Source organism: Nelumbo lutea, chromosome 4, assembly GCF_056320005.1.
Source record: "Nelumbo lutea isolate HS-2025 chromosome 4, American lotus-T2T, whole genome shotgun sequence".
In the NCBI taxonomy this organism is placed as follows: domain Eukaryota; kingdom Viridiplantae; phylum Streptophyta; class Magnoliopsida; order Proteales; family Nelumbonaceae; genus Nelumbo; species Nelumbo lutea.
This window is the reverse complement of record NC_142687.1, coordinates 77,221,674-77,247,185: the sequence shown is the minus strand read 5'-3', so window position 1 is coordinate 77,247,185 and position 25,512 is coordinate 77,221,674. Positions and strand designations below refer to the sequence as shown.

Below are 25,512 nucleotides of genomic sequence, written 5' to 3'. Positions count from 1 at the left end.
GTCTCAGCACCAGTTTTGGAATTTGATGTCTTCGAACTGCTTACCATTGTCGGAGATCAGTACACGAGGTAATCCGAAATGACACACTATGTTCTTCCAAAAGAAATTCTACACGTTCTGGGCCATGATTGTTGCGAGAGGTTCAGCTTCGACCCACTTTGTGAAATAGTCAACTTCCACCACTAGGAACCTCCTTTGTCCGTTGCTGGTGGGAATTGCCCAAGTAGGTCAATCCCCCATTGTGCAAATGGCCATGGGCTAGTGAGGTATTTTAGGTTGGCAGTAGGCCAGTGGTGGATGTTGGCGTGCTTCTAACACTTGTCACATTTTTTGACAAGCTCGGTCGCATCTGCCTTCATCATTGGCCGGTAATACCTCTGTCGTAGTTCTTTCTGAGTGAGGGCCCTGCCCCCTAAGTGTCCACTGCACAGGCCCTCATGAGTATCACGGAGGACGAGCTTGGCTTCAAAGGGTCGCAGGCAATGTAGGTAGGGGAGCGTGTAGGATCTTAAGTACAGCCGTCCGTTTATCATGGCGTATTTGGCTACCTAACGCTCTACCCTCCTGGCAGCATTATGATCTACGGGGAGGGTCTCATGTAGCAAGAAGCTCGTGAGCGGATCAATCCAGCTCGGCTCTGCTTGAATGATGGGAGCGACCTCCTCTGCTCCCCTGAGAATGCTAGGCTGAGGCAAGTTCTCTATATACACGGTCCTCGTGGTGTTATCGCCAGTGCTGGCTAAAGGGGATAGGGCATCGGCCACGGCATTCTCTGATATCAGGATTTGCTGGATGAAGTATGACCGGAAGTTGAGCAGAGCTCCTCTTACTTTGGCTAAGTATGCCACCAGGGTTGGCTCATGGGCTTCATACTCATCCATAACCTGATTTACCATGAGCTGGGAATCGCTGCAGATGACGATGTGCTTGGCTTTCACATCCTTTGCCAGATTCTGCCTAGCTAGCAGCGCCTCGTACTCTGCTTCGTTGTTGGATGTCGCGAACTCAAAGCGTAGTGTGTACTCCAATTTCACACCACTTGGCCCATACAGAACGATCCCAGCTCCGCTGTCCTACCGATTTGACAATCCATCTACGTGAAGGATCCAGGGTTCTCCATCCCAATTTGGGCTTGACCTAACTAGGAGAGATGCCGCGCTGGTTGCTACTTCACGGCACTCGAGTTCAACCAGCCTGGGAACCCCGAACTCTCCCATACTAGGGGCCTCGTGCTCCACCGGCCTGGGGACTTCGGAGCTAAAGGTGCATTCTGCAACGAAATCTACCAAGGCTTGGGCCTTGATAGCAATTTGCGGTTTATACCGGAGTTCATACTCGCTGAGCTTGATGGCCCACTTTGTTAACCTTCCTGAGACCTCGGGCTTCAGCAAAACTTGCCTCAGAGGTTTGTTGGTAAGGACAATGATGGTGTGAGCTTGGATGTATGAGTGGAGCTTTCAGGCTGCTATAACCAGTGCATAGGCTAAGTTTTCTATCTTTGGGAACCCTGCAACGCTTTACTAACATAATAGACAGGTCGTTGGACCCGATCTACTTCTCTTATTATTACCAAGCTGACCACCTCGTCACTTGCCGAGAGGTATAGTTCTAAAAATCACCCACTTCGGGTCCGGTTAAGACTAGGATGCTGGTGAGGTACCTTTTGAGTTCGTCGAATGCGAGCTGGCACTCTTTGGTCCATTCGAAGCCTTTGCTTTTTATGGCCTTAAAGAAAGGTAGGCAGCGATCTGTTGACTTGGACAAAAAGTGACTCAAGGCAGCTAGCCGGCCGTTCAGCTTCTAAACCTCCTTTAAATTTTGGGGTGGTCTCATTTCTAGGATGGCTTTGATTTTGTCTGGGTTGGCCTCAATGCCTTGCCGGTTAATGATGTACCCTAGGAATTTACCCGAGGTGACACCAAAGACACACTTGTTGGGGTTTAACTTCATATTAAATCTACGTAAAATTTTGAAAATTGAATGTAAATCTTGTATTAATTCATGTGAAAATTGGGTTTTGATTATCATATCGTCTACATAACACTCTACTTTTTTGCCAATTAGTGGCTCAAACAGTTTGTTTACAAGTCTTTGAAAAGTGGCCCCAACGTTTTTCAACCCGAAGGGCATAACCTTGTAACAGTATAGGCCAAACTCGGTTATGAAAGCTATTTTCTCTTCATCATTTAGGTCCATCCTGATCTGGTTGTAGCCCAAATAGGCATCTAGGAAGCTCAGAAACTCATGCCCCGAGGTCGCGTCCACTAGACGGTCGATCCTGGGAAGTGGGAAGAAGTCCTTTGGGCAAGCTCGGTTCAGGTCGGTGTAGTCGACACATATGCGCCATTTACTATTGGCCTTTTTCACTAGAACGGGGTTGGCCACCCAGCTCGGGTAATGAACCTCCCTGATAAAATCGGCTGCAAGGAGCTTCCCAATCTCCTCGTCAACTTCCCTCCATCGCTGTGGGGCTAGGTTGCGCTTCTTCTGTCTAACGGGCCTAATTACAGGATTAGTGTTTAGCCTATGAGTTAAAATGCTAGGGTCTATGCCGGGAATTTCTGCCACTAACCATGCAAAAACATCTAAATTTTCAAGTAAGAAACTTACTAGTTGAGACCATAGGTGTGGCTCGCTCCGCAAACTACTCCATGGGTCGCTCTAGCTCGAGGTCATCTGCTATGCATCACTCTGACACTGAAGTCTATTGGGAACTTCATTTCTAGATGGTAGGTGGAGACTACTGCTCATAAGGCATCGGTGATGGGCTGACCTACTATTGCGTTGTACGGGGAGGGTGTCGCGACCACCAGGAACTCGTGGCTGAGCCTTACCACACTAGGCCAAGTGCCGACCTCCACGGGTACAGTGACTCTCCCTAACGGTCTGACCTCCTCACCGCTGAATCCCACGAGTGGAGTGTTTGCGGGCTTCAGGTCTCTCTCCCTAATGGTCTGACCCTGCGTAGATGACGCTTGCCTGCAGGATGCTAAAAGTGCTAGCTTTAATACCTTAGCTTCATGAGGGTTGGGGTTTTTTTATACCAGAGCTCAGTCACATCAGGCATAACCGCCAGGGCAGGGGTGGTAGTTGCAAGATGCTACTACAGGCTGCTACTTCAAGGTACGGACTCGACAGGCATGCCATGCTTTTTAGAGACAGCAGGCAGAACACCGCCTAGCAAGGGATCCAAGCACTACCATCGGATCCGATAGGTACGGATGTTAGGTAGGCATGGATGTCAGGTAGTTCTCCCCATAATCTGCCAAGCTACTGTACACCCAACCACCTGGGGCAGATTTGCCTTGCACCGAGGTGCCGAGGTACACCAAGGTGCCCGCACTAGAGGTGAGCCTTAAGCAAGTTCAAATAGGAGTCTCGACGGTGCTGCCCCGAGGTGTTTCTCCCTCGGGACACTTAGCCAAAATCCGGGGTGCTCCTTTCTTAGGAAGGGAGAGCTTGGGGCCCCTTAGGAGGAGCTCGGGTCCCCTTGCATGGGGGAGCTCGGGGAGCTCCGCCTTCAGGCTTGGGGCGAATTGGGCCTTGCATACTCGGCGAGTTGTCACACCTGCTGAGTCGTTTGGTCGAGCCTCGGTGAGCTTGTTATGCCGAGTTGTGGCAAGGCTGCCATGCTGACTTGTTGCTTATGCCAGGTCATATACACATGTCCCCGTGATATGCGGTCGGGCCGAATCACCCTACATCACCACCTAAATTGATGAACGGAACCTGGAGTTCTAATGCATCAGCACCATGTTTCTCATCATTTGTGCCACACAAATTGTTTTGGTAGGTTGGATTTGTATCAAATAATCGAGGTATTTTATGATTTTTTTATGCAAAGAAGTTTGAGAAAATCAACAAGGGCAATTATGGTATTTTATGATTTTTTAAATGATGCATCAGGAGTAATTTTGCAAATGCATACATTTTTCGTCTAGGTCAGTGATGCAAGGGAAGTTTTTTGTTGAGTTTCTAATACTTCATGAGAGGTATTTGTTACAATGAAACTATAGGGGAGGTTTTAATGATTGTTACAAACTTTTGGGGAGGTTTTTATGATCGTTAGAAACTTTAGGGGAGGTTTTTGTATTTTATCCTTTTTATCTTACCCAAATCTAAATCATGATTTTTTTATTCTTTTATCTATTATCTATTGGATAAATTTCTTAAACTACTGTTATGGTTTAGTTAATTAATTAATTATATCCTTACTGTTTAACTATTGTCTTGCACTACCTCTATTGTTTTGGACATCTGATATCTACATAAAAAATGAAATGTCAAATTTGCACTCCACTATTTCTTAGATTTTCAAAATAAAATTCAATTTATAAAAAAAATTCAGGAAGATATGATGCTACTTTGTCTCTGTTTTCTGTCTCCGCTAAAATTCCCTTTAGGAAGATATAAAGTGATGGTGCATGCATGTGTCTTTTATTTGATCGTTAAGAGCACCTCTATGGTTCCGTTTCTGTGACTCGTCACCATTTGGGGGACCTCTATTTGAGGAAGCGTCATCGTCTACAACCCTAGTTCAAAAGACTCCCCCTTAACAACAATGCTTCAATCTCTAATGGGGTATGTGCAGAGTAGAAAGGAAAGATTTTCAAATTTATATTCATTTAGCACTTTTTTTCTCTTTCTTAAAGAGATTTAGTAGGATTATAATAAGGAGTATTTTATTAAATTAGGAAATTTCCTTGTAGGAGACATAAAGGTGTAAAGAAGTCTATATAAAGAGTAGATAGGGCAAAGTTAAGGGAGTTTTTGGTTGATTTTCTCTTAGGCTCCGTTTGGTTTATGAGAAGATTTAGGTGTGATGGGAAAAGATGGGATGTAATGGGAAAGTGTAAAAATCTATTCTTCCATTGTTTGGTTTTATACAAGAGAAAATAATAAGAAAACACTATTTCAAGGAGAAGAGAGGAGAAGGTGAGGGAGAAGAAAACACTGTGTCTGCAACTGTATCTACGAACCCAAAAGAAGAAAGAGAAGAAGAGAGGAGAGAGGGAGGAAGGAATTGTCTCTGATCTGTGTCTATGAACCTAGATCTAAGTTCTACCATGGCAGAAATTAGATTTGGGTATGCAAAACCAGATCTGTGTCTGTGATTGTGTCTGCAAACCCAGAAGAAGAAAGAGAAGAAGAGAGGAGAGAGGGAGGAAGGGAGTGTCTCCGATCTGAATTTGTGAACCCAGATCTGAGTTCTACCATGGCAGAACTTAGATCTATGTCTACGAACCCAGATCTGTATCTGCAAACCCAAAAGAAGAAAGAGAAGAAGAGATGAGAGGGAGGAAGGGAGTGGATGAAAGGGGGTGCTACCGCCATTGCTCTGTTTCTAGGTTCAAACGGGGAGGGGGTGCCATCGTCACTGGTTTCACCGAAGCAGAGAGTGAATAGTGGTTTCTTACATTTTTCCACTGGGGTCACACGGTTTTGGTGCGACTCCAAATCCATGATTTTGGGATCTAATATTCCACACTTTTCTCACCCCATCCCCTGTTAGACAGTTTTGTATGCCCTTAGCTTCAATCAAAATTGATGTACTTTATGAGTTTATTGTAAATGAATAAAACTACATATTTGATTCATGTTCCCTTGGTATGTTTCTGTGTATTACCCTTAAACTGGACACTTATTGAGACTCGTGTTAGTTTTGAATGTTCACAGCCAGTGGGTCGGTCTGGGGAGACTTATCCAGACAAGGCTGACACTGTGGTGCCACCAAGTCGGTTGGGGTGGCTTGTCTCAGCTACCGGGGTGAGACCCTAGGCACATACAGTGTGGGATTAATTAAATCTTTGAAATGGACCAGATTTCCAGTATTGCCCTGGACCTTGGAGATTGATGGGCAAAACTGGAAAGTTACACCCAACCCCTAGACTCGATTATGAAACAGCACTAGGTGTCGGATCGGGCTGTCTTTGATGTACCAATCAGTGAGATCCTTAGCGGGGGTCAAAACCTGGGTATGTTGGGACAATCCGAGAATTCATCTGAGTGGGTGATCATAGTGATAGGATCAGCCCCTTTGTCGGACAAAGGTAATGATCGGGGATGCATTCTCACTGTTGGAAACCAAGACTGCCGGCAGCCGATTTCAACCGTTGAAATTTGTTTTGCAAAATATATTTTATATGAGATATAAAAGTATATATATTATGGTTTCTAAAATGTTTGCAAAAGGGTTTTAATTCCCAGGATCTATATAAGTGGAGAGTGCAACACTGTTCCATGCAGCCGAGGGAGAGGTCCTCTCTTGTCGGGCAGTGTATGATCATTATGGGCTGAGAGGTTAAGTGTAAGACCATTGAGGATATAACCTGATGGGCTAATCTTGCATCTGCCCATAGTCCCTACGTATTACAAGGTGGCTTGGCCCAGGGACCACTTAGGGTAAGTGTTGGGCCCATAGAGCCCATTTGATGGGTTTCAGGGGGTGCACTGTCTTTAACAGTGTATTCGACCAGGCCTTGTAACAAAGGCTGGGCCGAACCCATGTGGCTGATGTGTAGATCAATGCTTGGGTCCCACGCCATACAAGGAAGCCCAACTGGGTAGCAGTTAGGAAGGTTAAGTGAGCACATAAGCTTAATGGGCCTAAAGCCCATTTCGAACTGGGCTATTAATTTAGTTAATTAAAGGGGCGAATTCTGAGATGGATTAGCAGTTAGGATAGGGTCTTAATCCTATCCACTCAGAGAGTCCAGATCTGAATGTGATTCAGATCTAGAAACCTCCCAATAAGATTAGGATAAAGCTAATCTAATCTGCAGATAAGATAAGGGTTTATCCTTATCATTAGAAGAGAAGGCTGATCCAAATATGATTTGGATAAGCACCTCCTAATGGGATTAGGAGCTGATCTTTTCAAGTTAACAAAAGGAAGGAGGGGGCGGCAGTCTTGAGAGAGACCAAGAAACACATCAGATCCTCTTTAGTGCTGAAATCAAGAAGAGAGAATTCTGCACCCTGCGAATACTCTCTTGCCGCCTCCCTGCTCTTGCCACCCTGTTTTCTAGTTCGATCTCTAGCTGTGGGAGAAGTCAAGATTAGATCTTGACATCAATTCTTTGAGAAAGGATTGAAAAGGAAGCTGTGCTCACGTTCCTTCCTGCTATTTCTTGCGAAGGACAGAGTTCTTGGGGAAGAACACTGCTGATTCTACTCCATCCTGCACTGCGCCATCTTCAGTGGGAGCAGTCTTTGGATCCTTCCTTGGGAGTGAACACCTTCGTTGGGAGATCTTGCTTCTCCGTATCAGGTATCATTCTCTCCCATTCCTTTTCGTTCAGATCTGGTTCAGTTTAAGGTTCAAGATTTATCCTTGAAAATATGATTTTCTAAATAGGGAATGTGATTCCCAGTTGAAGGGAGAGAAAAAATTTTTGAAATTCGCCCCTTATTCCGCAATCTTTGGGCGTCCAAGTGATGGATCTCTCTGAACCTGCGCAAATAGGGAGAAGGCGTTCTACCCATTTTGCGAAGATTTGGTTTTGGGAAATTTGTTCCCAAAACAGTTGGGTAAATAATCTAAAATTAATTTTAAATAAATCTGATTATTATTTAGAATTATTCTTTATAATTTTCTTGATTTATGGGCTGTTCGTACAAGAGGAGATCAAATTCTTGGTTTGCGTAGGGAATCTGCGATTTTGCAGTTCTTGACTTATTTTGTGTCTGTAAATAATTTTTTTTTTATTTTCTAGACTCAATGTATAGGTATTTGATCTGATGTAATTATTAATAGAAATAGGATTTCTATTTATTTTATTTTGGATCGAAGATGGCGGCGTAGAGAAGGAGATTTCGCAGATAAGAGAAATGCAATCTGCGATTTGCAGTTTGTGAAACTGCATTCTGTGATCTAACCTCTGTTTTGCAGGAAGGATTGTGCGAACAGCCCTGTTTGACTGATTCTTGTTTTTCCTTTTATCAGTATTTAATTTCAGATTATTTTCTTGAATTAAGGATTTAATTAAAAATCAAACACTAGACCCATTCAAACCAAGATTGGTTCAAAACTGTTTGGACCAATTCTAGGGTTTAATCAAGGCTGAATGTCAGCCTTAATTTCCCACTAATGGGCCTAAGGATTGATATTTAATTAAATGGTTAATTCGGCCCAGCCTGTAAAGGCCCAGTTTTAAATAGTTAAAACTGCAAAAGCCCATTATGAAGAATAAAGCTATATGGGCCGAACTGGGTAACCCTAATTCAGCCCATATACCTAGATAATATTAATGGTTAATATTATGGAATTTTAACGGGCTTCCAACGGGCCTTACAGATAATTAATTGATTGGATCAATTTATCCCTGCATGTGATGTATGGATGTGTGATGTGCTGCGTACATGGGCCATAAGTACTTGGCCCATGCTCATTCGACAGTGGCTCTTGCGCACACCATGGCTGAATGCACATCATTGCCATGGTGTCCCTTTTGGTCATTGGATGACTTCCCTCAGTGGTGGGCCCCACACCTCATCAAGAGGTTGCATGCAGAACCCTAGCCGATTTAAGGCCCACCGAAATATGGCTTTATGAAAGTCAATGGGAGCCACTTTGGTTTGACCTAAATCAAACTAGGGCGTAATTTTGTTCCCTCCAGCTAATATGAGTGCGTGTGATAGGGAGATTCATATGATGAACTCTCTAAAGGCCTTCCATCATTAGCATGAGGATGGGTCCTTCAGTAATGAGGAAACGCACCAGAAAATGGGCTATCCATTTGCTGTTGGGCTTGTCTGAGTGTTTCATAAGATGATGGGGGCGTCATAGACCGATGTGGGAGGGGCTTCACCCGAAAACGGAAAGTCTCTCACGGTATCTTGGCGTTCACGAATATGATGGGTAAGCACTCATTGGACAGAAAGGTTTACCTGAAAATGGCTTTGAACCTTGTCTGACAGAGGCCAAAGGGAAAACTCATATGATGAGTGGATGTGATCCTTCACAGAAAGGTGGTGGGGTTATGCAGCTGAAACAGTTGGCTCCATGCACCCTATGTGATTTCCCACATTTCCAGAGACAACCCGTAGTCTCTGTCACTGAGAGAGGAGGGAAATCTCAGAGACGAATAAATGGAAATGAATCAAAGATTAAAATCCATATCTATGAAATGAACATGAATCAAATTAGGTTGTGGACTGATGTTTGCTCTTTTATCAGAAAATGGCAAACGGATCTTTTGCAAAACTGCTTGATGACAACAAGTTGAAGGGTCCAAACTATGCTGATTGGTACAGGAACCTTATGCTGGTCCTAGCTTCTGAAAAGCTGGACAAAGTGGCAAAGAATCATGCCCCGGAGCGTCCGGGTGATAGGGCTTCTGAGGCCCGAAAGAGAGACTTTCAAGAATGGGAGGAGAAAAACTCCCTTGCCCGGTGTTATATCATTGCCTCCTTAGACATCCCGATACAGAGGCAGTTCGATCAGATCGATCTTGCTAAAGACATATTGGATAGTCTCAGGACAATGTATGAAGAGCAGAATCGTTCTACTCGACAAAAGGTCTTGAAACAGTTCATGACCGCACAAATGTCCAAGGGTCAACAAGTTCACGACCATTGTCTTCGGATGATGGGATACATCAATGAACTGGAGGCTCTTGGATCCGGGCTGGACCTTGCTACCCAGATAGATGCTATCCTTAACTCTTTGCCTCCTTCCTTTAATCCGTTCATCATGAACTGTAACATGAACAAGCTGAATGTCAGCTTACAAGAGCTCAGCAATATGTTGCAAAGAGCTGAAGAACTGATTAGAAAGGATGAGCCTGTAGCCATGCTTGTTGAAGTTGGCAAGACAGGCAAGAGAAAGAGGAAGGCAAAGAAGCCTCAGAAGAAAGCCACTAAGAGCAAGAAGCAGAAGAAAGACAAAGCATCGGATGCCTGTCACTTCTGCAAGAAGACCGGCCATTGGAAAAGGAACTGTCCTGCCTACCTGGAATCCAAGAAAAGTAACTTCGAAACTTGTGTTATAGAAATCAATTTGTTGGTAGCTTCTGCATCCTGGTGTATTGACTCCGGGGCTTCGACTCATGCTTGTAACTCATTGCAGGGGTTCAAGGTAAGCAGAAGGCTAAGTGAAGGAGAAGTCACACTCTTCTTGGGGACTACTACAACTGTTGCAACCGTGGCCATAGGAACCATGGAATTAATTTTTAGAGAATGAATAATTGTAATGAAAGACTGTCTTTATGTACAAAATTTAAGGAGAAATTTGATTTCTGTCTCAAAACTATGTGCAGATGGTTATTCTGTCTTCTTTAATAATACGATTACTGTTAAAAAAAACAACAGATTCATCGCATACGGGGAACTGGAGAACGGTCTCTATGTTCTACATCCTTCTCTAGAAACTAACATAACCGAAACTACGTCGGCTGAAATCCCTAAGAAGAGAGCTCGTGATATAGTTAATCCCACGTGTCTGTGGCATTATCGACTTGGCCACATCGGTGTTGACCGAATCACAAGGTTGGTAAAGGATGGTCCTTTGGATTTTCTAACTGTAGAAGATCTTCCCACTTGTGAGCCTTGCCTACAAGGCAAGATGATGAAACGGTCATTTAACGGTAAGCCTGAAAGATGTACGGGCACACTTGACCTAATACATACTGATGTATGTGGTCCCCTGAATGTTAGGACACGAAATCAACACGTGTATTTCATCACCTTCACAGATGATTTTTCACGATACGGTTACGTGTACCTAATGAGACACAAGTCTAAATCGTTTGAAAAGTTCATGGAGTTTAGACAAGAGGTCGACAAACAGTTAGGGAGAGAAATTAAGGCCCTTCGATCAGATCGAGGTGGCGAGTATCTCTCTGACGAATTCAGGGACTACTTAAAGGACAATGGGATAGTATCACAATTAGCTCCTCCTGCTACACCACAACTTAACGGTGTTTCGGAGAGGAGGAATAGGACCTTATTGGATATGGTCCGGTCGCTTCTCATACACTTAGAGTTACCCACATCCTTTTGGGGTTGCGCATTAGAGACGGTAATTTATGTGCTGAATCGGGTTCCAACACAATCGGTTCTGAATACTCCATATGAAATTTGGACCGGAAAGAAACCAAGTGTCAGACACTTGAAGATTTGGGGTTGTCCAGCACACGTTAATAGAACGGGTGTAGACAAGTTGGAATCCAGGACCAGTTGTTGCCTATTTGTAGGCTACCCAAAAGGCTCTATAGGTTACCTATTCTATGACCCAAGTGAGCAGAAAGTGTTCTGCAGTCGTAATGCGCAATTCTTGGAAACCGACTATATCCTGGACACCCATCGTCAGGAAGTTGTTCTTGATGAGGAGAGCTCAGGAGCAGTGGGAGATGTCCCACAAGTTCTAGGTAGTGACCAACCTAGAAGATCCACTCGGGTATCCAGGCCACCAGTCCGTTATGATTATGACCAGGATAGTTACCTGGTGGAAACCTTGACTAGTGAGGAGGATCCCGTGACTTACACGGAAGCTATGTTGGACATAGATTCCCAGAAGTGGGTGGAGGCCATGAGAGCAGAGATGGACTCAATGGAGACCAATGGATTCTGGACTCTAGTAGATCCGCCCTCTGGGGTAAAAGCAATCGGTTGCAAATGGATTTACAAGAGGAAGAAGGGCCCCGATGGTAAGGTTGAGACCTTCAAGGCTCCTCTGGTGGCGAAAGGGTACACTCAGAAAGAGGGCATCGATTATGAGGAAACCTTTTTGCCTGTGGCCATGCTTAAATCCATTAGGATCCTGCTAGCTGTAGCAGCATACCATGATTATGAGATTTGGCAAATGGATGTCAAAACTACATTCCTGAATGGAGATCTTTCTGAAAATATCTATATGCAGCAGTCGCAAGGCTTCATTGCTGCAGGTCTGGAAAACATGGTATGTAAACTTAATAGATCCATTTATGGACTTAAGCAGGCTTCTAGAAGTTGGAACATCCGTTTTGACTCTGCCGTCAAATCGTTTGACTTCGAGCAGAATCCGGATGAACCCTGTGTCTACAGGAAGTACAGTGGAGATAAGGTTACCTTTTTGGTTCTGTATGTAGATGACATTCTACTCATTGGGAATGATGTAGGTATGTTAACTACGGTGAAAGTATGGTTATCACAACAATTCTCCATGAAATATCTTGGAGAAGCCTCCTATATACTAGGTCTTCGACTCTATAGAGATAGATCGAAGCGGATAATAGGATTATCCCAATCTGCCTACATTGACAAAATAGTCAAAAGATACAGCATGGAAAACTCCAAGAAAGGAAATGTTCCTTTCAGGCACGGAGTCACTCTCTCCAAGAAGATGTCTCCCAAGACTTCTGAGGAGATTGATGGCATGAAAGACGTTCCCTATGCCTCTGCCGTAGGGAGCATCATGTATGCCATGCTGTACACTCGTCCTGACATAGCTCAGGCAGTGAGTGTAGTAAGCAGATTTCAGGCCAAAAAAGGGCAGGAGCATTGGACTACTGTGAAAAACATACTTAAGTAGCTTCGAAGGACAAAAGAGTTTTGTCTAGTATTCGACGGTAGCTCACTACAGATCCAAGGGTATACAGATGCCGATTTCTAGTCAGACCCAGATGATAGAAAGTCAACATCTGGATATGTTTTCATGATAGGATCGTGTGTTGTTTGCTGGAAAAGCAGCAAACAGGGGTCCACTGCAGACTCCACGACCGAGGCCGTGTACATTGCCGCAAGTGAGGCTGCTAAAGAAGCCGTATGGATGAAGAAATTCATTCATGAGTTGGGAGTAGTTCTGTCCGACACATCACCCATCCCATTGTTGTGTGACAACAATGGAGCCATTGCTCAGGCTAAGGAGCCACGAGCCCACTCGAAGTCGAAGCACATCGAGAGGAAGTACCACGTACTGCGGGAGATTGTTGGTAGTGGGGACGTCCTGATTCAGAAGGTAGCGTCAGCGGATAATGTAGCAGACCCATTGACAAAGCCACTATCACAGAAAGTGTTTGAAAAACACGTGGAAAGCATGGGACTCCGGCTAGTACCTGATTGGACCTAAGTGCAAGTGGGAGCTGTTAGACAGTTTTGTATGCCCTTAGCTTCAATCAAAATTGATGTACTTTATGAGTTTATTGTAAATGAATAAAACTACATATTTGATTCATGTTCCCTTGGTATGTTTCTGTGTATTACCCTTAAACTGGACACTTATTGAGACTCGTGTTAGTTTTGAATGTTCACAGCCAGTGGGTCGGTCTGGGGAGACTTATCCTGACAAGGCTGACACTATGGTGCCACCAAGTCGGTTGGGTGGCTTGTCTCAGCTACCAGGGTGAGACCCTAGGCACATACAGTGTGGGATTAATTAAATCTTTGAACTGGACCAGATTTCCAGTATTGCCCTGGACCTTGGAGATTGATGGGCAAAACTGGAAAGTTACACCCGACCCCTAGACTCGATTATGATACTGCACTAGGTGTCGGATCGGGCTGTCTTTGATGTACCAATCAGTGAGATCCTTAGCGGGGGTCAAAACCTGGGTATGTTGGGACAATCCGAGAATTCATCTGAGTGGGTGATCATAGTGATAGGATCAGCCCCTTTGTCGGACAAAGGTAATGATCGGGGATGCATTCTCACTGTTGGAAACCAAGACTGCCGGCAGCCGATTTCAACCGTTGAAATTTGTTTTGCGAAATATATTTTATATGAGATATAAAAGTATATATATTATGGTTTCTAAAATGTTTGCAAAAGGGTTTTAATTCCCGGGATCCATATAAGTGGAGAGTGCAACACTGTTCCTTGCAGCCGAGGGAGAGGTCCTCTCTTGTCGGGCAGTGTATGATCATTATGGGCTGAGAGGTTAAGTGTAAGACCATTGAGGATAATACATGATGGGCTAATTTTGCATCAGCCCACAGTCCCTGGGTGTTACAAGGTGGCTTGGCCCAGAGACCACTTAGGATAAGTGTTGGGCCCCTAGAGCCCATTTGATGGGTTTCAGGGGGTGCACTGTCTTTAATAGTGTATTCGACCAGGCCTTGTAACAAAGGCTGGGCCGAACCCATGTGGCTGATGTGTAGATCAAAGTTTGGGTCCCACGCCATACAAGGAAGCCCAACTTGGCAGCAGTTAGGATGGTTAAGTGAGCACATAAGCTTAATGGGCCTAAAGCCCATTTCGAACTGGGCTATTAATTTAGTTAATTAAAGGGGCGAATTCTGAGATGGATTAGCAGTTAGGATAGGGTCTTAACCCTATCCACTCAGAGAGTCCAGATCTGAATGTGATTCTGATCTAGAAACCTCCTAATAAGATTAGGATAAAGCTAATCTAATCTGCAGATAAGATAAGGGTTTATCCTTATCATTAGAAGAGAAGGCTGATCCAAATATGATTTGGATAAGCACCTCCTAATGGGATTAGGAGCTGATCTTTTTAAGTTAACAAAAGGAAGGAGGGGGCGGCAGCCTTGAGAGAGACCAAGAAACACATCAAATCCTCTGTAGTGCTGAAATCAAAAAGAGAGAATTCTGCACGCTGCGAATACTCTCTTGCCGCCTCCCTGCTCTTGCCGCCCTGTTTGCCAGTTCGATCTCCAGCTTTGGGAGAAGTCAAGATTAGATCTTGACATCAATTCTTTGAGAAAGGATTGAAAAGGAAGTTGTGCTCACGTTCCATTCTGCTGTTTCTTGCGAAGGACAGAGTTCTTGGGGAAGAACATTACTGATTTTGCTCCATCCTGCACTGCGCCATCTTCAGTGGGAGCAGTATTTGGATCCTTCCTTGGGTGTGTTCGTTGGGAGATATTGTTTCTCCGTATCAGGTATCATTCTCTCCCATTCCTTTTGGTTCAGATCTGGTTCAGTTTAAGGTGCAAGATTTATCCTTGAAAATATGATTTTCTAAATAGGGAATGTGATTCCCAGTTGAAGGGAGAGAAAAAATTTTTGAAATTCGTCCCTTATTCCGCAATCTTTGGGCGTCCATGTGATGGATCTCTCAACCCCTCATCCCCCTCTTTCCCTCAAACCAAATATGAGAAAAAGAAATATTTTTGGAATATTCTCTTTTTTTCATCCCCATCCCACAATCCAAACCGAGCCTTAAGTATTCACTGAAGAGTTGTTCTCTCCCTCTTTGTTTTGGTTTTGGTTTTTTTTCTTTGAAGCTTCTCTGATCGTGAATTATTTTCAAACCGCAACACTTATTGAGTTTTTTAGCTTGTTTTTAAAAACTACTCCTGAATTTAGGCATAGATTCTATAAGCAAAGTAATTTCTGCTAAGCTGCATAAGTTATGCTCTGACAGCATTTGTTTATAGCAGATAAGGACTCACTTAGTTATTAATAGTGTTGACTGCTGTACTTAGTTCGATCTTATAATGCATTTGGACTATTTGTTCCTAGCTCGTTAGGTTTATTGGAGAAAAAGCCACTGGATTGATCATCATTAGCACGAAATGATGAATTAACCTAAAAGCTCTAGCTACTTAAGGCAGGCTATTCTGTTCGTTGGTTTTCATGAACCCAAAGGCCAAAACAGTACTGCAGATATATGGGAATAGATCTTTTTTTCTTTTTTGATAGTCATGCAACATAGAGATACATGGATCATATCCATATTTTATTATTCGAGCTACATTTCACTTTCACCAGTAAAACGGTGAATTATTTATTAGAGTAAAGGAACAGTTTAGGATCTATTAAGGAAGGTAGATCCCTTCAGCGGTTGATCCTCTGAAAGGTGGAAACCTAATGATCGAAGGACAGGTGGGCTCAAGGTAGACGGGGCAATCCATGAATTCAGACCCAGATTTATCCACGCAAAACATAACTTGGTGGAGCTGATATTTGCCAAACTTATCAACAGTGCATTCAAGTGCAGGAGTTACTCCAGTTGCTATCTGAAGGACTCGTGTGATTCTCTCCGAGCTGTAGTACTGCCTATCGGGGTTAATCCCTGCATCATTATTATTGCTTACGTATATAAGTGATAATTAAGAAACTTGAATTTATCTTCATGTCTGCAACAATATAATATTACCTTCCTGTTTGAGGATCTGGAGGATATTCACTTTGTCCTTCAAGTCGAGACCTGCTTTAAAGTAATCGTATTGACCATCGAAGACAGAGAGTGAGCAGGTGCCATACTTGGACCACTCGTGAGACCAGAACGGTGTGCTGTCGCTGCTTTGACATGAATACGACGGCCATTTGCGTTGCATTCTGTGAAGCAGGCCTGTTATCTACACCATGAAAAGACGATATCGATCGATATCATCATATATATAGCAGGGAAATTAATAAACAAGTTTGTACGACGTAGCTCTTGATGAGAAGATAGGAAGAAGAAAATACATACCTGCGACAGATCTAAAGAGTTGCCTCGATCACAGTTCATCAGTCTGGTCCCATTACTGGAGCATGGAAAGAGGCCATGCACAGTGAATTCTTGCGAAACCTTTCCTGTGTTTGGGAAGCAACAACCTTTTTCTGACTCACAAAACGACCCTGCCCACTAATAATTAACAAAACAAATATCAACAAACAACTGTCACAATTAGTGCAAACAATTAAAGAAACGAATTAACGAATGATTAATTCTGGGTCGTCTTCTCTACTCACCACTTGTGCATGAAGGAAGAAATGGACACTGGTAGCATGTGAAACACTCACAGCTGCTAAACATTGTATGACAAGAATCGTAAGTAGAAATGAAGAAGCGGATGCCATGGTTTCCCTACTCTTACTTCACTTCACTTCACTCAAGCTCAATCCTTTCTCTAGATTTTCTCAGTTTGGCGATGGTGCGTGGTGTTCGGATAGCCACATTTATAGGCAAAAATCGTATGAACATTTGGTAGAAAATTGTAGAGAATACACCCAGTTTAGTATGTTAAAGCACGTGGGTATTGTATTTGTAATTTTCGTTTTTTTATATTTTGATTGATGGAGAATAATTTGGGTCCGTGCAAGGCACAATGTTGTTGGATGGGTGGAAGAGTTGAAAGGACTTAAAAATTATGATTCTGGTTTAATGGTGGTGCAGCGGACAAAGAAGAGAAAATTATGATTCATGAAATTCTCTCTATTTTAGCGGTTGCTTTTGTTTCTCTTTATTATAAACAACCGAAACTACGGGCCATGACCATGAGATATAGGCTTATAAAGTTGACGTGCCGCATTGCATCCCGTCCAATATTACTAGCACAAAAAGTGGATAAAGCAATGTTTTCTCATTAATGCCTAAAAGGACAAACAATTAATTTCTTTCAATCCTATCATCTGACGTAAAAGGTAAAACCTGTTATCTTATTTACTACACAAGTTTATATCCTTCATTTATCTTCATATCTTTCATCTTTGTCTATATCCCAAGATATTATTCAGCTAAAAAAGAAAATGTTGTTTTGAATCATCAATTTGACGCGTGTAAATAAGATCAGAACCCACCATTGAATGGTTTTCACCTTAAAATTGTCGATGCTTTCATCTTTGTCTATATCCCAAGATATTATTCAGCTAAAAAAAAAAATGTTGCTTTGAATCATCAATTTGACGCGTGTAAATAAGATCAGAACCCACCATTGAACGGTTTCCAACTTAAAATTGTTGATGCTTTCAAATTTGGAGCCGAGGGGAGCAGAGCAATTGTTGAAAAAAATGGGATCACATAATCTTGTGGAGGTGTGTCTGAATATATTGTTTTTAAAATATTACCCCTTATATTGAGTTTGTTGTTGGGTTACAGGAAAATTCGGTCGCATGATACAATAGAACCTTAGGCAAGAATCTGTAACTAACAAAATTGAAGAGTCTTCAAAAAAACCATATGTGAGATAGTAGCGAATCGAATTGAGAGAGACAAGAGTGATTTTTCAAAAACTTATGTTCAATTGCTTGATTCACATTCCTTAAATAGTTTTTCAAGAATCATGGAGAAGAGGAAGGTGTTGGTTCAGAAAATACTCTTTGAATAGTCACAATTTCAAACATTGTGACTGTTAAAAGGTAATTAGTAGTTGTGAGCGTCAGAAAACATCTTACTTGCCACTTGGGCTGGAAATAGAGTTGCCACCCATCAATTTAGGAAATGGAGGTGATGGGACCTCCTAGAATGATTTTCAAAATATTTTATTTCTATGGTGACTCCAAATCCCAAGGCATCAGCTAAACTAGTTTGGGTAGGTCTTGGATGGGTGAGGGAAGGGATTTGGCACCCCTCTCCAAGTTCCAATAGGAGGGGCCTACATGATATCCTAGACAAGTACGATAAGAATCAATTAAGCAAACAAAAAGCATGACAATAGCAGACAAGAACAATAAATTTGTCCTACCGAATTCAAACAATTACTAAACTTATATTAGAACAATGGCGCACAAAGAAAGTATAATCTAATTAATAGGCTTAAGGAAACAACCCAAACGAAAGAAACGAGATTCAAATTCTATTAACTTTAACCCATCTAAAATATAATCTACCGACATTGATCAAGAGAAGAAAGAACAAATTATAATAAGATCCCTAAATAACGAGCAATTTTATAGCAAGAACATGCAAAAGATGATTACAACATAGAAGGAAAATCTACAACCGAATTGGGTAAGAGTACGAAGACTATAGGAGCCGATTCGGTGGAACTTCGTCACCGACTCCGTCAACTTTCCCTCTCCTCAAATCCCAACAGCAACAAAGGACAAGGTGATGGAATTTAAAAATGTGAAAGAAGAAGAAAAAGAAACAATGGCAGAAGCGATGACAGGATTACCTAGTAATGTTGTTAGACAGTTTTGTATGCCCTTAGCATCAATCCGATTTGATGTACTTTTGATATTTAGTGTAAATAAATAAAGTGCATGTTTGATTCATGTTGTTTGGTATAATTTTGTGTAAGACCCTAAAAGTTGACACTTAATGAGACACATGTTAGTTTTAAATGTTCATAGTCGTTGGATAAGTCTGGGGAGATTTATCCTGCCAAGGCTGATACTGGTGTGCTGCCAAGTGTTGGGATGACTTGTCTTGGCCACCAGGGTAAGACCCAAGGCACATTCAGTATGGGATTACTCAAATCCTTGAACCGAACCAGATTTCCATTGTTGCCCTGGACCTTGGAGACAGATGGGCAAAACTGGAAAACTACACCTGACCCCTAAACTCGATTATGACACTTCAGTAGGTGTCGGATTGGGCTGTCTTTGATATGTCAATCAATGAGATCCTTGAAGGAAGTCAAAACCTGGGCATGTTGGGGAAGTTTGAGAATTCATCTGAGTGGGTGATCATAGTGACAGGAACAGCCCCTTTGTCATGAAGGGGTAGGAAATCCATTATATGGACCCCCAAAATTGCAGAATAAAGGAGGGCGAATTTCAAAAATTTTTCTTTCCCTTCAACTAGGAATCAAATTCCCTATTTAGAAAATCATATTTTCAATGATCATTCTTGAACCATAAACTAAACCAGATCTGAACCAAAAGGAGGAGAGAGAGATAATACCTGATACAGAGAAACAATATCTCTCAATGGAGGTGTTCACGCCCAAGGTAGAAACCAAAATCTGCTCCCACTGAAGATGGCGCAGTGCAAGGTGGAGCAGAATCAGCAGTGTCCTTCCTAAGAACATGATTCTTCCCAAGAATCACCTGGACGGCTTGGGAATACAACTCCTACCAATCTTTTCACCAAAAGATTGGAATCAAGATCCAATCTTGATTTACCCCAAGGAATGGAGATCGAACTGCAATAGGCGGCGGCTGTAGGAAGGAGGCGGCTAGAGAGTATTTGCAGGGTGCAAAATTCTCTTTTTTGTGATCTCAGATCTAAAGACAAGACTGTTGCTAGTGAGTCTCTTTGATGTCTAAAGGCTGCCGCCCCCTCTTCCTTTTATAGACTTAAAGGGATCAGCTCTTAATCCCATTAGGAGTTGCTAACCCAAATCATATCTAGATTAGAGGTCCCTTTAAGATAAGGGATAATCCTTATCTTATCTACAGATTAGATCAGCCAGCTCCTAATCTAATTAGAAAGTTTTCAAATCTAAATCTCATTTAGATCTTGGACTCTCTGAGTGGATAGGGTGTGGGCCCAATCCTATCAACTGATCTTATCTCAGAATTCGCCCCTTAAAGACTAATCAAATTAGCCCAGTTCGAAATGGGCTTAAGGCCCATTAAGGGTTATGTATTCATTAAGCCTTCCAAACTGCTGCACAGTTGGGCTTCCTTGTATGGCGTGGGACCCAAACATTGATCTACACATCAGCCACATGGGTTCAGTCCAGCCTTTGTTACAAGGCCTGGCCGAATACACTGTTATGGACAGTGCACCCCCTGAAAACCCATCAGATGGGCTCTATGGGCCCAACACTTACCCTAAGTGGGCCCTGGCCCAAACCACCGTGTAACACCCAGGGACTGTGGGCAGATGCAAAATTAGCCCATCAGGTATTATCCTCAATGGCCTTACACTTAACCTCTCAGCCCATAATGATCATACACTGCCCGACAAGAGAGGACCTCTCCCTCGGATGCAAGGAACAGTGTTGCACTCTCTCAAGTATGGATCCCGGGAATTAAAACCTTTTGCATACATTTCAAAACCATAATATATATATACTTTTATATCTCATATAAAATATATTCTGCAAAACAAATCTCAATGATTGAAATCGGCTACCGGCAGTCTTGGTTTCCATCAGTGATAGTGCATCCCCGATCATTACCTTTGTCCAACAAATGGGCTGATCCTGTCACTATGATCACCCACTCAGATGAATTCTGAGACTGTCCCAACATACCCAGGTTTTGACCCCCGCCAAGGATATCACTGATTGGTACATCAAAGATAGCCCAATCCGACACGTAGTGCAGTATCATAATCGAGTCTAGGGGTCGGGTGTAACTTTCTAGTTTTGCCCATCAATCTCCATGGTCCAGGGAAATATTGGAAATCTGGTCCAGTTCAAAGATTCAATTAATCCCACACTATATGTGCCTAGGGTCTCACCCCGGTAGCTGAGACAAGCCACCCCAACCGACTTGGTGGCACCACAGTGTCAGCCTTGTCAGGATAGGTCTCCCCAGACCGACCCACTGGCTGTGAAAATTCTAAACTAACACGAGTCTCATTAAGTGTCCAGTTTAAGGGTATTACACAGAAACATACCAAGGGAACATGAATCAAATATGTACTTTTATTCATTTACAATAAACTCATAAAGTACATCAATTTGATTGAAGCTCAGGGCATACAAAACTGTCTAACATGTCGGACAAAGGTAATGATCGAGAATGCACTCTCTCTGATGGAAACCAAATATATATTATTTGTATATATATACAATTTTAAAATGTTTGCAAATGGTTTTAATTCCCGGGATCCATGTGAGTAGAGAGTGCGGCACTGTTCCTTGCAGCCGAGGGAGAGGTCCTCTCTAGTTGGGCAATGCTTGATCATTAAGGGCTGAGAGGTTAATTGTAAGACCATTTAGGATAGTACCTGATGGGCTAATCTTGCACATGCCCACAGTCCCTGAGTTTTTATAAGATGGCTTGGCCCAGGGACCACTTAATGTAAGTGTTGGTCCCATAGGGTCCATGTGATGGGCTCAGGGGTTCACTGAGCTTTTCAATGAATTCGGCTAGGCCTTTTAATAAAGACTGGGCCGAAGCCATGTGGCTGGTGTGTAGATCAATGCTTGGGTCCCATGCCATACAAAGAAACCCAACTGGGCAGTAGATTGGATTGAGGCTGCCTTTTGAATGAAGGTGTTCATTCCTGAATTTGGAATTCAGCACATCACTAGTTCCACTATTGTATAACAACACTGGACCTACGAGAGGATGATGTTAAGAGGTAGCATCAAGGGAGAATGTGGTAGACCCATTGACTAAGCCACAGTCACAGAAAATGTTTGAGAAACACGTGGAAAGCATGGGACTCTGGCTAGTACCTGATTGGACCTAAGTGCAAGTGGAAGCTGTTAGACAATTTTGTATGCCCTTAGCTTCAATCAAAATGATGTACTTTATGAGTTTATTGTAAATGAATAAAAGTGCATATTTGATTCATGTTCCCTTGGTATGTTTCTATGTAATACCCTTAAACTGGACATTTAACGAGACTCGTGTTAGTTTAGAATGTTCACAGCTAGTGGGTTGGTCTGGGGGGACCTATCCTGACAAGGCTGACACTGTGGTGCCACCAAGTTGGTTGGGGTGGCTTGTCTCAGCTACTAGGGTGAGACCCTAGGCACACACAATGTGGGGTTAATTGAATCTTTGAACTGGACCAGATTTCCAGTATTGCCCTGGACCTTGGAGATTGATGGGCAAAACTAGAAAGTTAGACCCGACCCCTATTCTCGATTATGATACTGCACTAGGTGTCGGATTGGGCTGTCTTTGATGTACCAATCAGTGAGATTCTAAGCGGGGGTCAAAACCTGGGTATATTTGGACAGTCTGAGAATTCATCTGAGTGGGTGATCATAGTGACAGGATCAGCCCCTTTGTCGGACAAAGGTAATGATCGGGGATGCACTCTCACTGATGGAAACCAAGACTGCCGGTAGCCGATTTCAATCGTTGAAATTTGTTTTGCAATATATATTTTTTATGAGATATAAAAGTATATATAGATATATATTATGGTTTCGAAATGTTTGCAAAAAGGTTTTAATTCCCGGGATCCATATATTAGAGAGTGCAACACTGTTCCTTGCAGCCGAGGGAGAGGTCATCTCTTGTCGGGCAGTGTATGATCATTATGTGCTGAGAGGTTAAGTGTAAGGCCATTGAGGATAATACCTGATGGGCTAATCTAGCATCTGCCCACAGTCCCTGGGTGTTACAAGGTGGCTTGGCCCAGGGACCACTTCGGGTAAGTGTTGGGCCCATAGAGCCCATCTGATGGGTGTCAGGGGGTGCACTATCCATAACAGTATATTCGGCCAGACCTTGTAACAAAGGTTGAGCTGAACCCATGTGGCTGTGTGTAGATCAAAGTTTGGGTCCCACGCCATACAAGGAAGCCCAACTAGGCAGCAGTTTGGAAGGCTTAATGAATACATAACCCTAAATGGGCCTTAAGCCCATTTCGAATTGGGCTAATTTGATTAGTCTTTAAGGGGCAAATTCTGAGATAAGATCAGCTGATATGATTGGGCCCACACCCTATCCACTCAGAGAGTCCAAGATCTAAATGAGATTTAGATTTGAAAACTTTCTAATTAAATTAGGAGCTGGCTGATCTAATCTGCGGATAAGATAAGGGTTATCCCTTATCTTAAAGGGACTTCTAATCCAGATATGATTTGGGTTAGGAACTCCTAATGGGATTAGGAGCTGATCCCTTTAAGTCTATAAAAGGAAGAGGGGGCAGCAACCTTTAGACATCCAACACAATCACCAGCAACAGTCTTGTCTTCATAGCTGAGATCACAGAAGAGAGAATTCTGCACCCTGCAAATACTCTCTAGCCGCCTCCTTCCTGCGGCCGCCGCCTATAGCAGTTCTATCTCCATTCCTTGGGAGAAATCAAGATTGGATCTTGATTCCAATCTTTTGGAGAAAAGATTGGTAGGAGTTGTATTCACAAGCCGTCGAGGTGATTCTTGGGAAGAATCAAGTTCTTAGGAAGAACACTGTTGATTCTGCTCCACCCTGCACTGTGCCATCTTCAGTGGGAGCAGTTTTTGGTTTCTACCTTGTGCATGAACACCTCCATTGAGAGATATTGTTTCTCTATATCAGGTATTATCTCTCTCTCCTCCTTTTGGTTCAGATCTGGTTCAGTTTATGGTTCAAGAATGATCATTGAAAATATGATTTTCTAAATAGGGAATTCGATTCCCAGTTGAAGGGAAAGAAAAATTTTTGAAATTTGCCCCCTTTATTCCGCAATGTTGGGCGTCCATGTGATGGATTTCCTATCCCTTCCTAATTCCCACCCTTAGCGATTATGAAGCACTTAATATGGTCGCATGTTCTTGGCGCATTTACTCCTGAGTCACTAATTATGGGGTCGTGGTTGGCCAACACCTCTCTGAGTCCTCCTATGTGACCCCGATCTATGGGATGGTTACACATCATGCATTACTTTCCCACTTGGATGACTCCTACTATAAAAGGGACACTACAGCTAAAGGTATGCACACATACTTGAGCTATCACTTACTCTCTTCTGGTGACCTTAGCTTTCTCTGAGCCCTCAGCTAACTTGATCGTCGGAGTCCTCACCCATTGGAACACTCCCAGGGCCTCTAACATCTTTTCACTCTTAGTAGGTGGGACCCACAATCCTCGAACCTCAGAAATTACTCCGCTACCCTCGACTCCAAATTTGGAAACACCAGTTGGTGTTGTTTGTGGGAAAGACTTAGCATCACTCCCTTTTCGTAGAAAACTCTAAAAAACTACTTAACATTTCCAAAAATGGTTGAAAATTAGGACAATGTCCCCAATGTCCAAGGTTTGGTCAACCATAAACGATTCAATGTGGTGCTCCATCGACTTTACAACTTGGCTTAACAACTAGACAAGTTAGGGTAACTAACAAGAGGCCTCCCACATGAGGCTTCCTGTCAGGGGATGGGAACAACAGGGCAAGAAATCTGCCCACATTGCAGTGAGTCAACGCCTAGGCGAGCGCATTATCAAAGATTCCTCGAAGTCTGGCAGTAGTAGTTGTCGAGCAAGAAAGCACTGGTCCAACACATCTCGGCTTCCACCCATCTATAGTGGGAACCACCACAACTCCCAACTACAAGGCCTCCAACCGCAATAGGGATGACAGAGGGTGCACTGACCATTATAGCCCCCCTCATCAATGGGAGCTGGCCGATGCTGTGCCTCTCCCCCAACAATTTTTTATCTCTATGATCACCTCAATGATTGTCGTGCTCGTAGAGCCTTGGACCCAGCCAAATCTGAATTCTCTGGTTGTCGTGCAGACCTCTCCTGGGTGAAAGAGTTGTGAGAGCAAGCCGAGGTCCCCATACATCAAATTGACCAATGCCTTAGAGACCGCCAGTTGCAAATAGGCACAATTCAGGATGAGATAAGACAGGTAAAGGAGGATAGAGGTGATGCCTCCACTAGTTAGCCTGCCTCGCCTAGTAGGATGGAGGCTTTTACTAACTTCATCACCTTGGAGCTGCTCTTGCTTAATTTCAAGGTGCCTACTCTTGAAATCTATGATAGAAGCACGGATTTGGAAGACCACTTGGAGAGATTTTGAGCCCTAATGCTCCTTCATGGGTACTCGGACACCCTCATGTCCCAATCCTTTCAAGCCACTTTCAAGGAAGTTGCTCGTATATGGTTCTCTACACTCCCCCCTCGGTCCATCAGCTCTTAGGACCAATTTGCAGACCTTTTCCTAGCCTACTTTATGAGCAGTCGATAATGTCAAAAGATCATCATCTCCTTGATGTCCGTCAAGCAAAAGCCCGAGAGAGCCTTCGGGCTTATATGAAGAGATTAAACTAGGAGGAACTCGAGGTTAAATACCTT

The 25,512-nt window shown here is 43.1% G+C and overlaps 1 protein-coding gene across 1 annotated transcript; it reads right to left on the bottom strand.

Moving 5' to 3' along the window:
* Positions 1–15,549: 15,549 nt before the first annotated feature.
* On the bottom strand, positions 15,550–16,973 carry LOC148861187 (extracellular ribonuclease LE-like). Its single transcript, XM_088983389.1, has 4 exons — positions 16,621–16,973; positions 16,358–16,513; positions 16,040–16,241; positions 15,550–15,955 (listed from the first exon to the last, which is right to left on the bottom strand). The coding sequence occupies exons 1-4, from the start codon at positions 16,726–16,728 to the stop codon at positions 15,699–15,701; spliced, it is 723 nt and encodes a 240-aa protein (XP_088839515.1). The 5' UTR covers positions 16,729–16,973; the 3' UTR covers positions 15,550–15,698.
* Positions 16,974–25,512: the final 8,539 nt, after the last annotated feature.

Bases quoted from the DNA above. Each gene is read 5' to 3' on its own strand.
- LOC148861187 (XM_088983389.1), bottom strand. From the start codon at position 16,728: ATGGCATCCGCTTCTTCATTTCTACTTACGATTCTTGTCATACAATGT. The intron at 16,514-16,620 runs GTGAGTAGAGAA...GTTAATTATTAG, and splicing joins TCTTCCTTCATGCACAAGTG to TGGGCAGGGTCGTTTTGTGA. The intron at 16,242-16,357 runs GTATGTATTTTC...TTCATGGTGTAG, and splicing joins ACTCTTTAGATCTGTCGCAG to ATAACAGGCCTGCTTCACAG.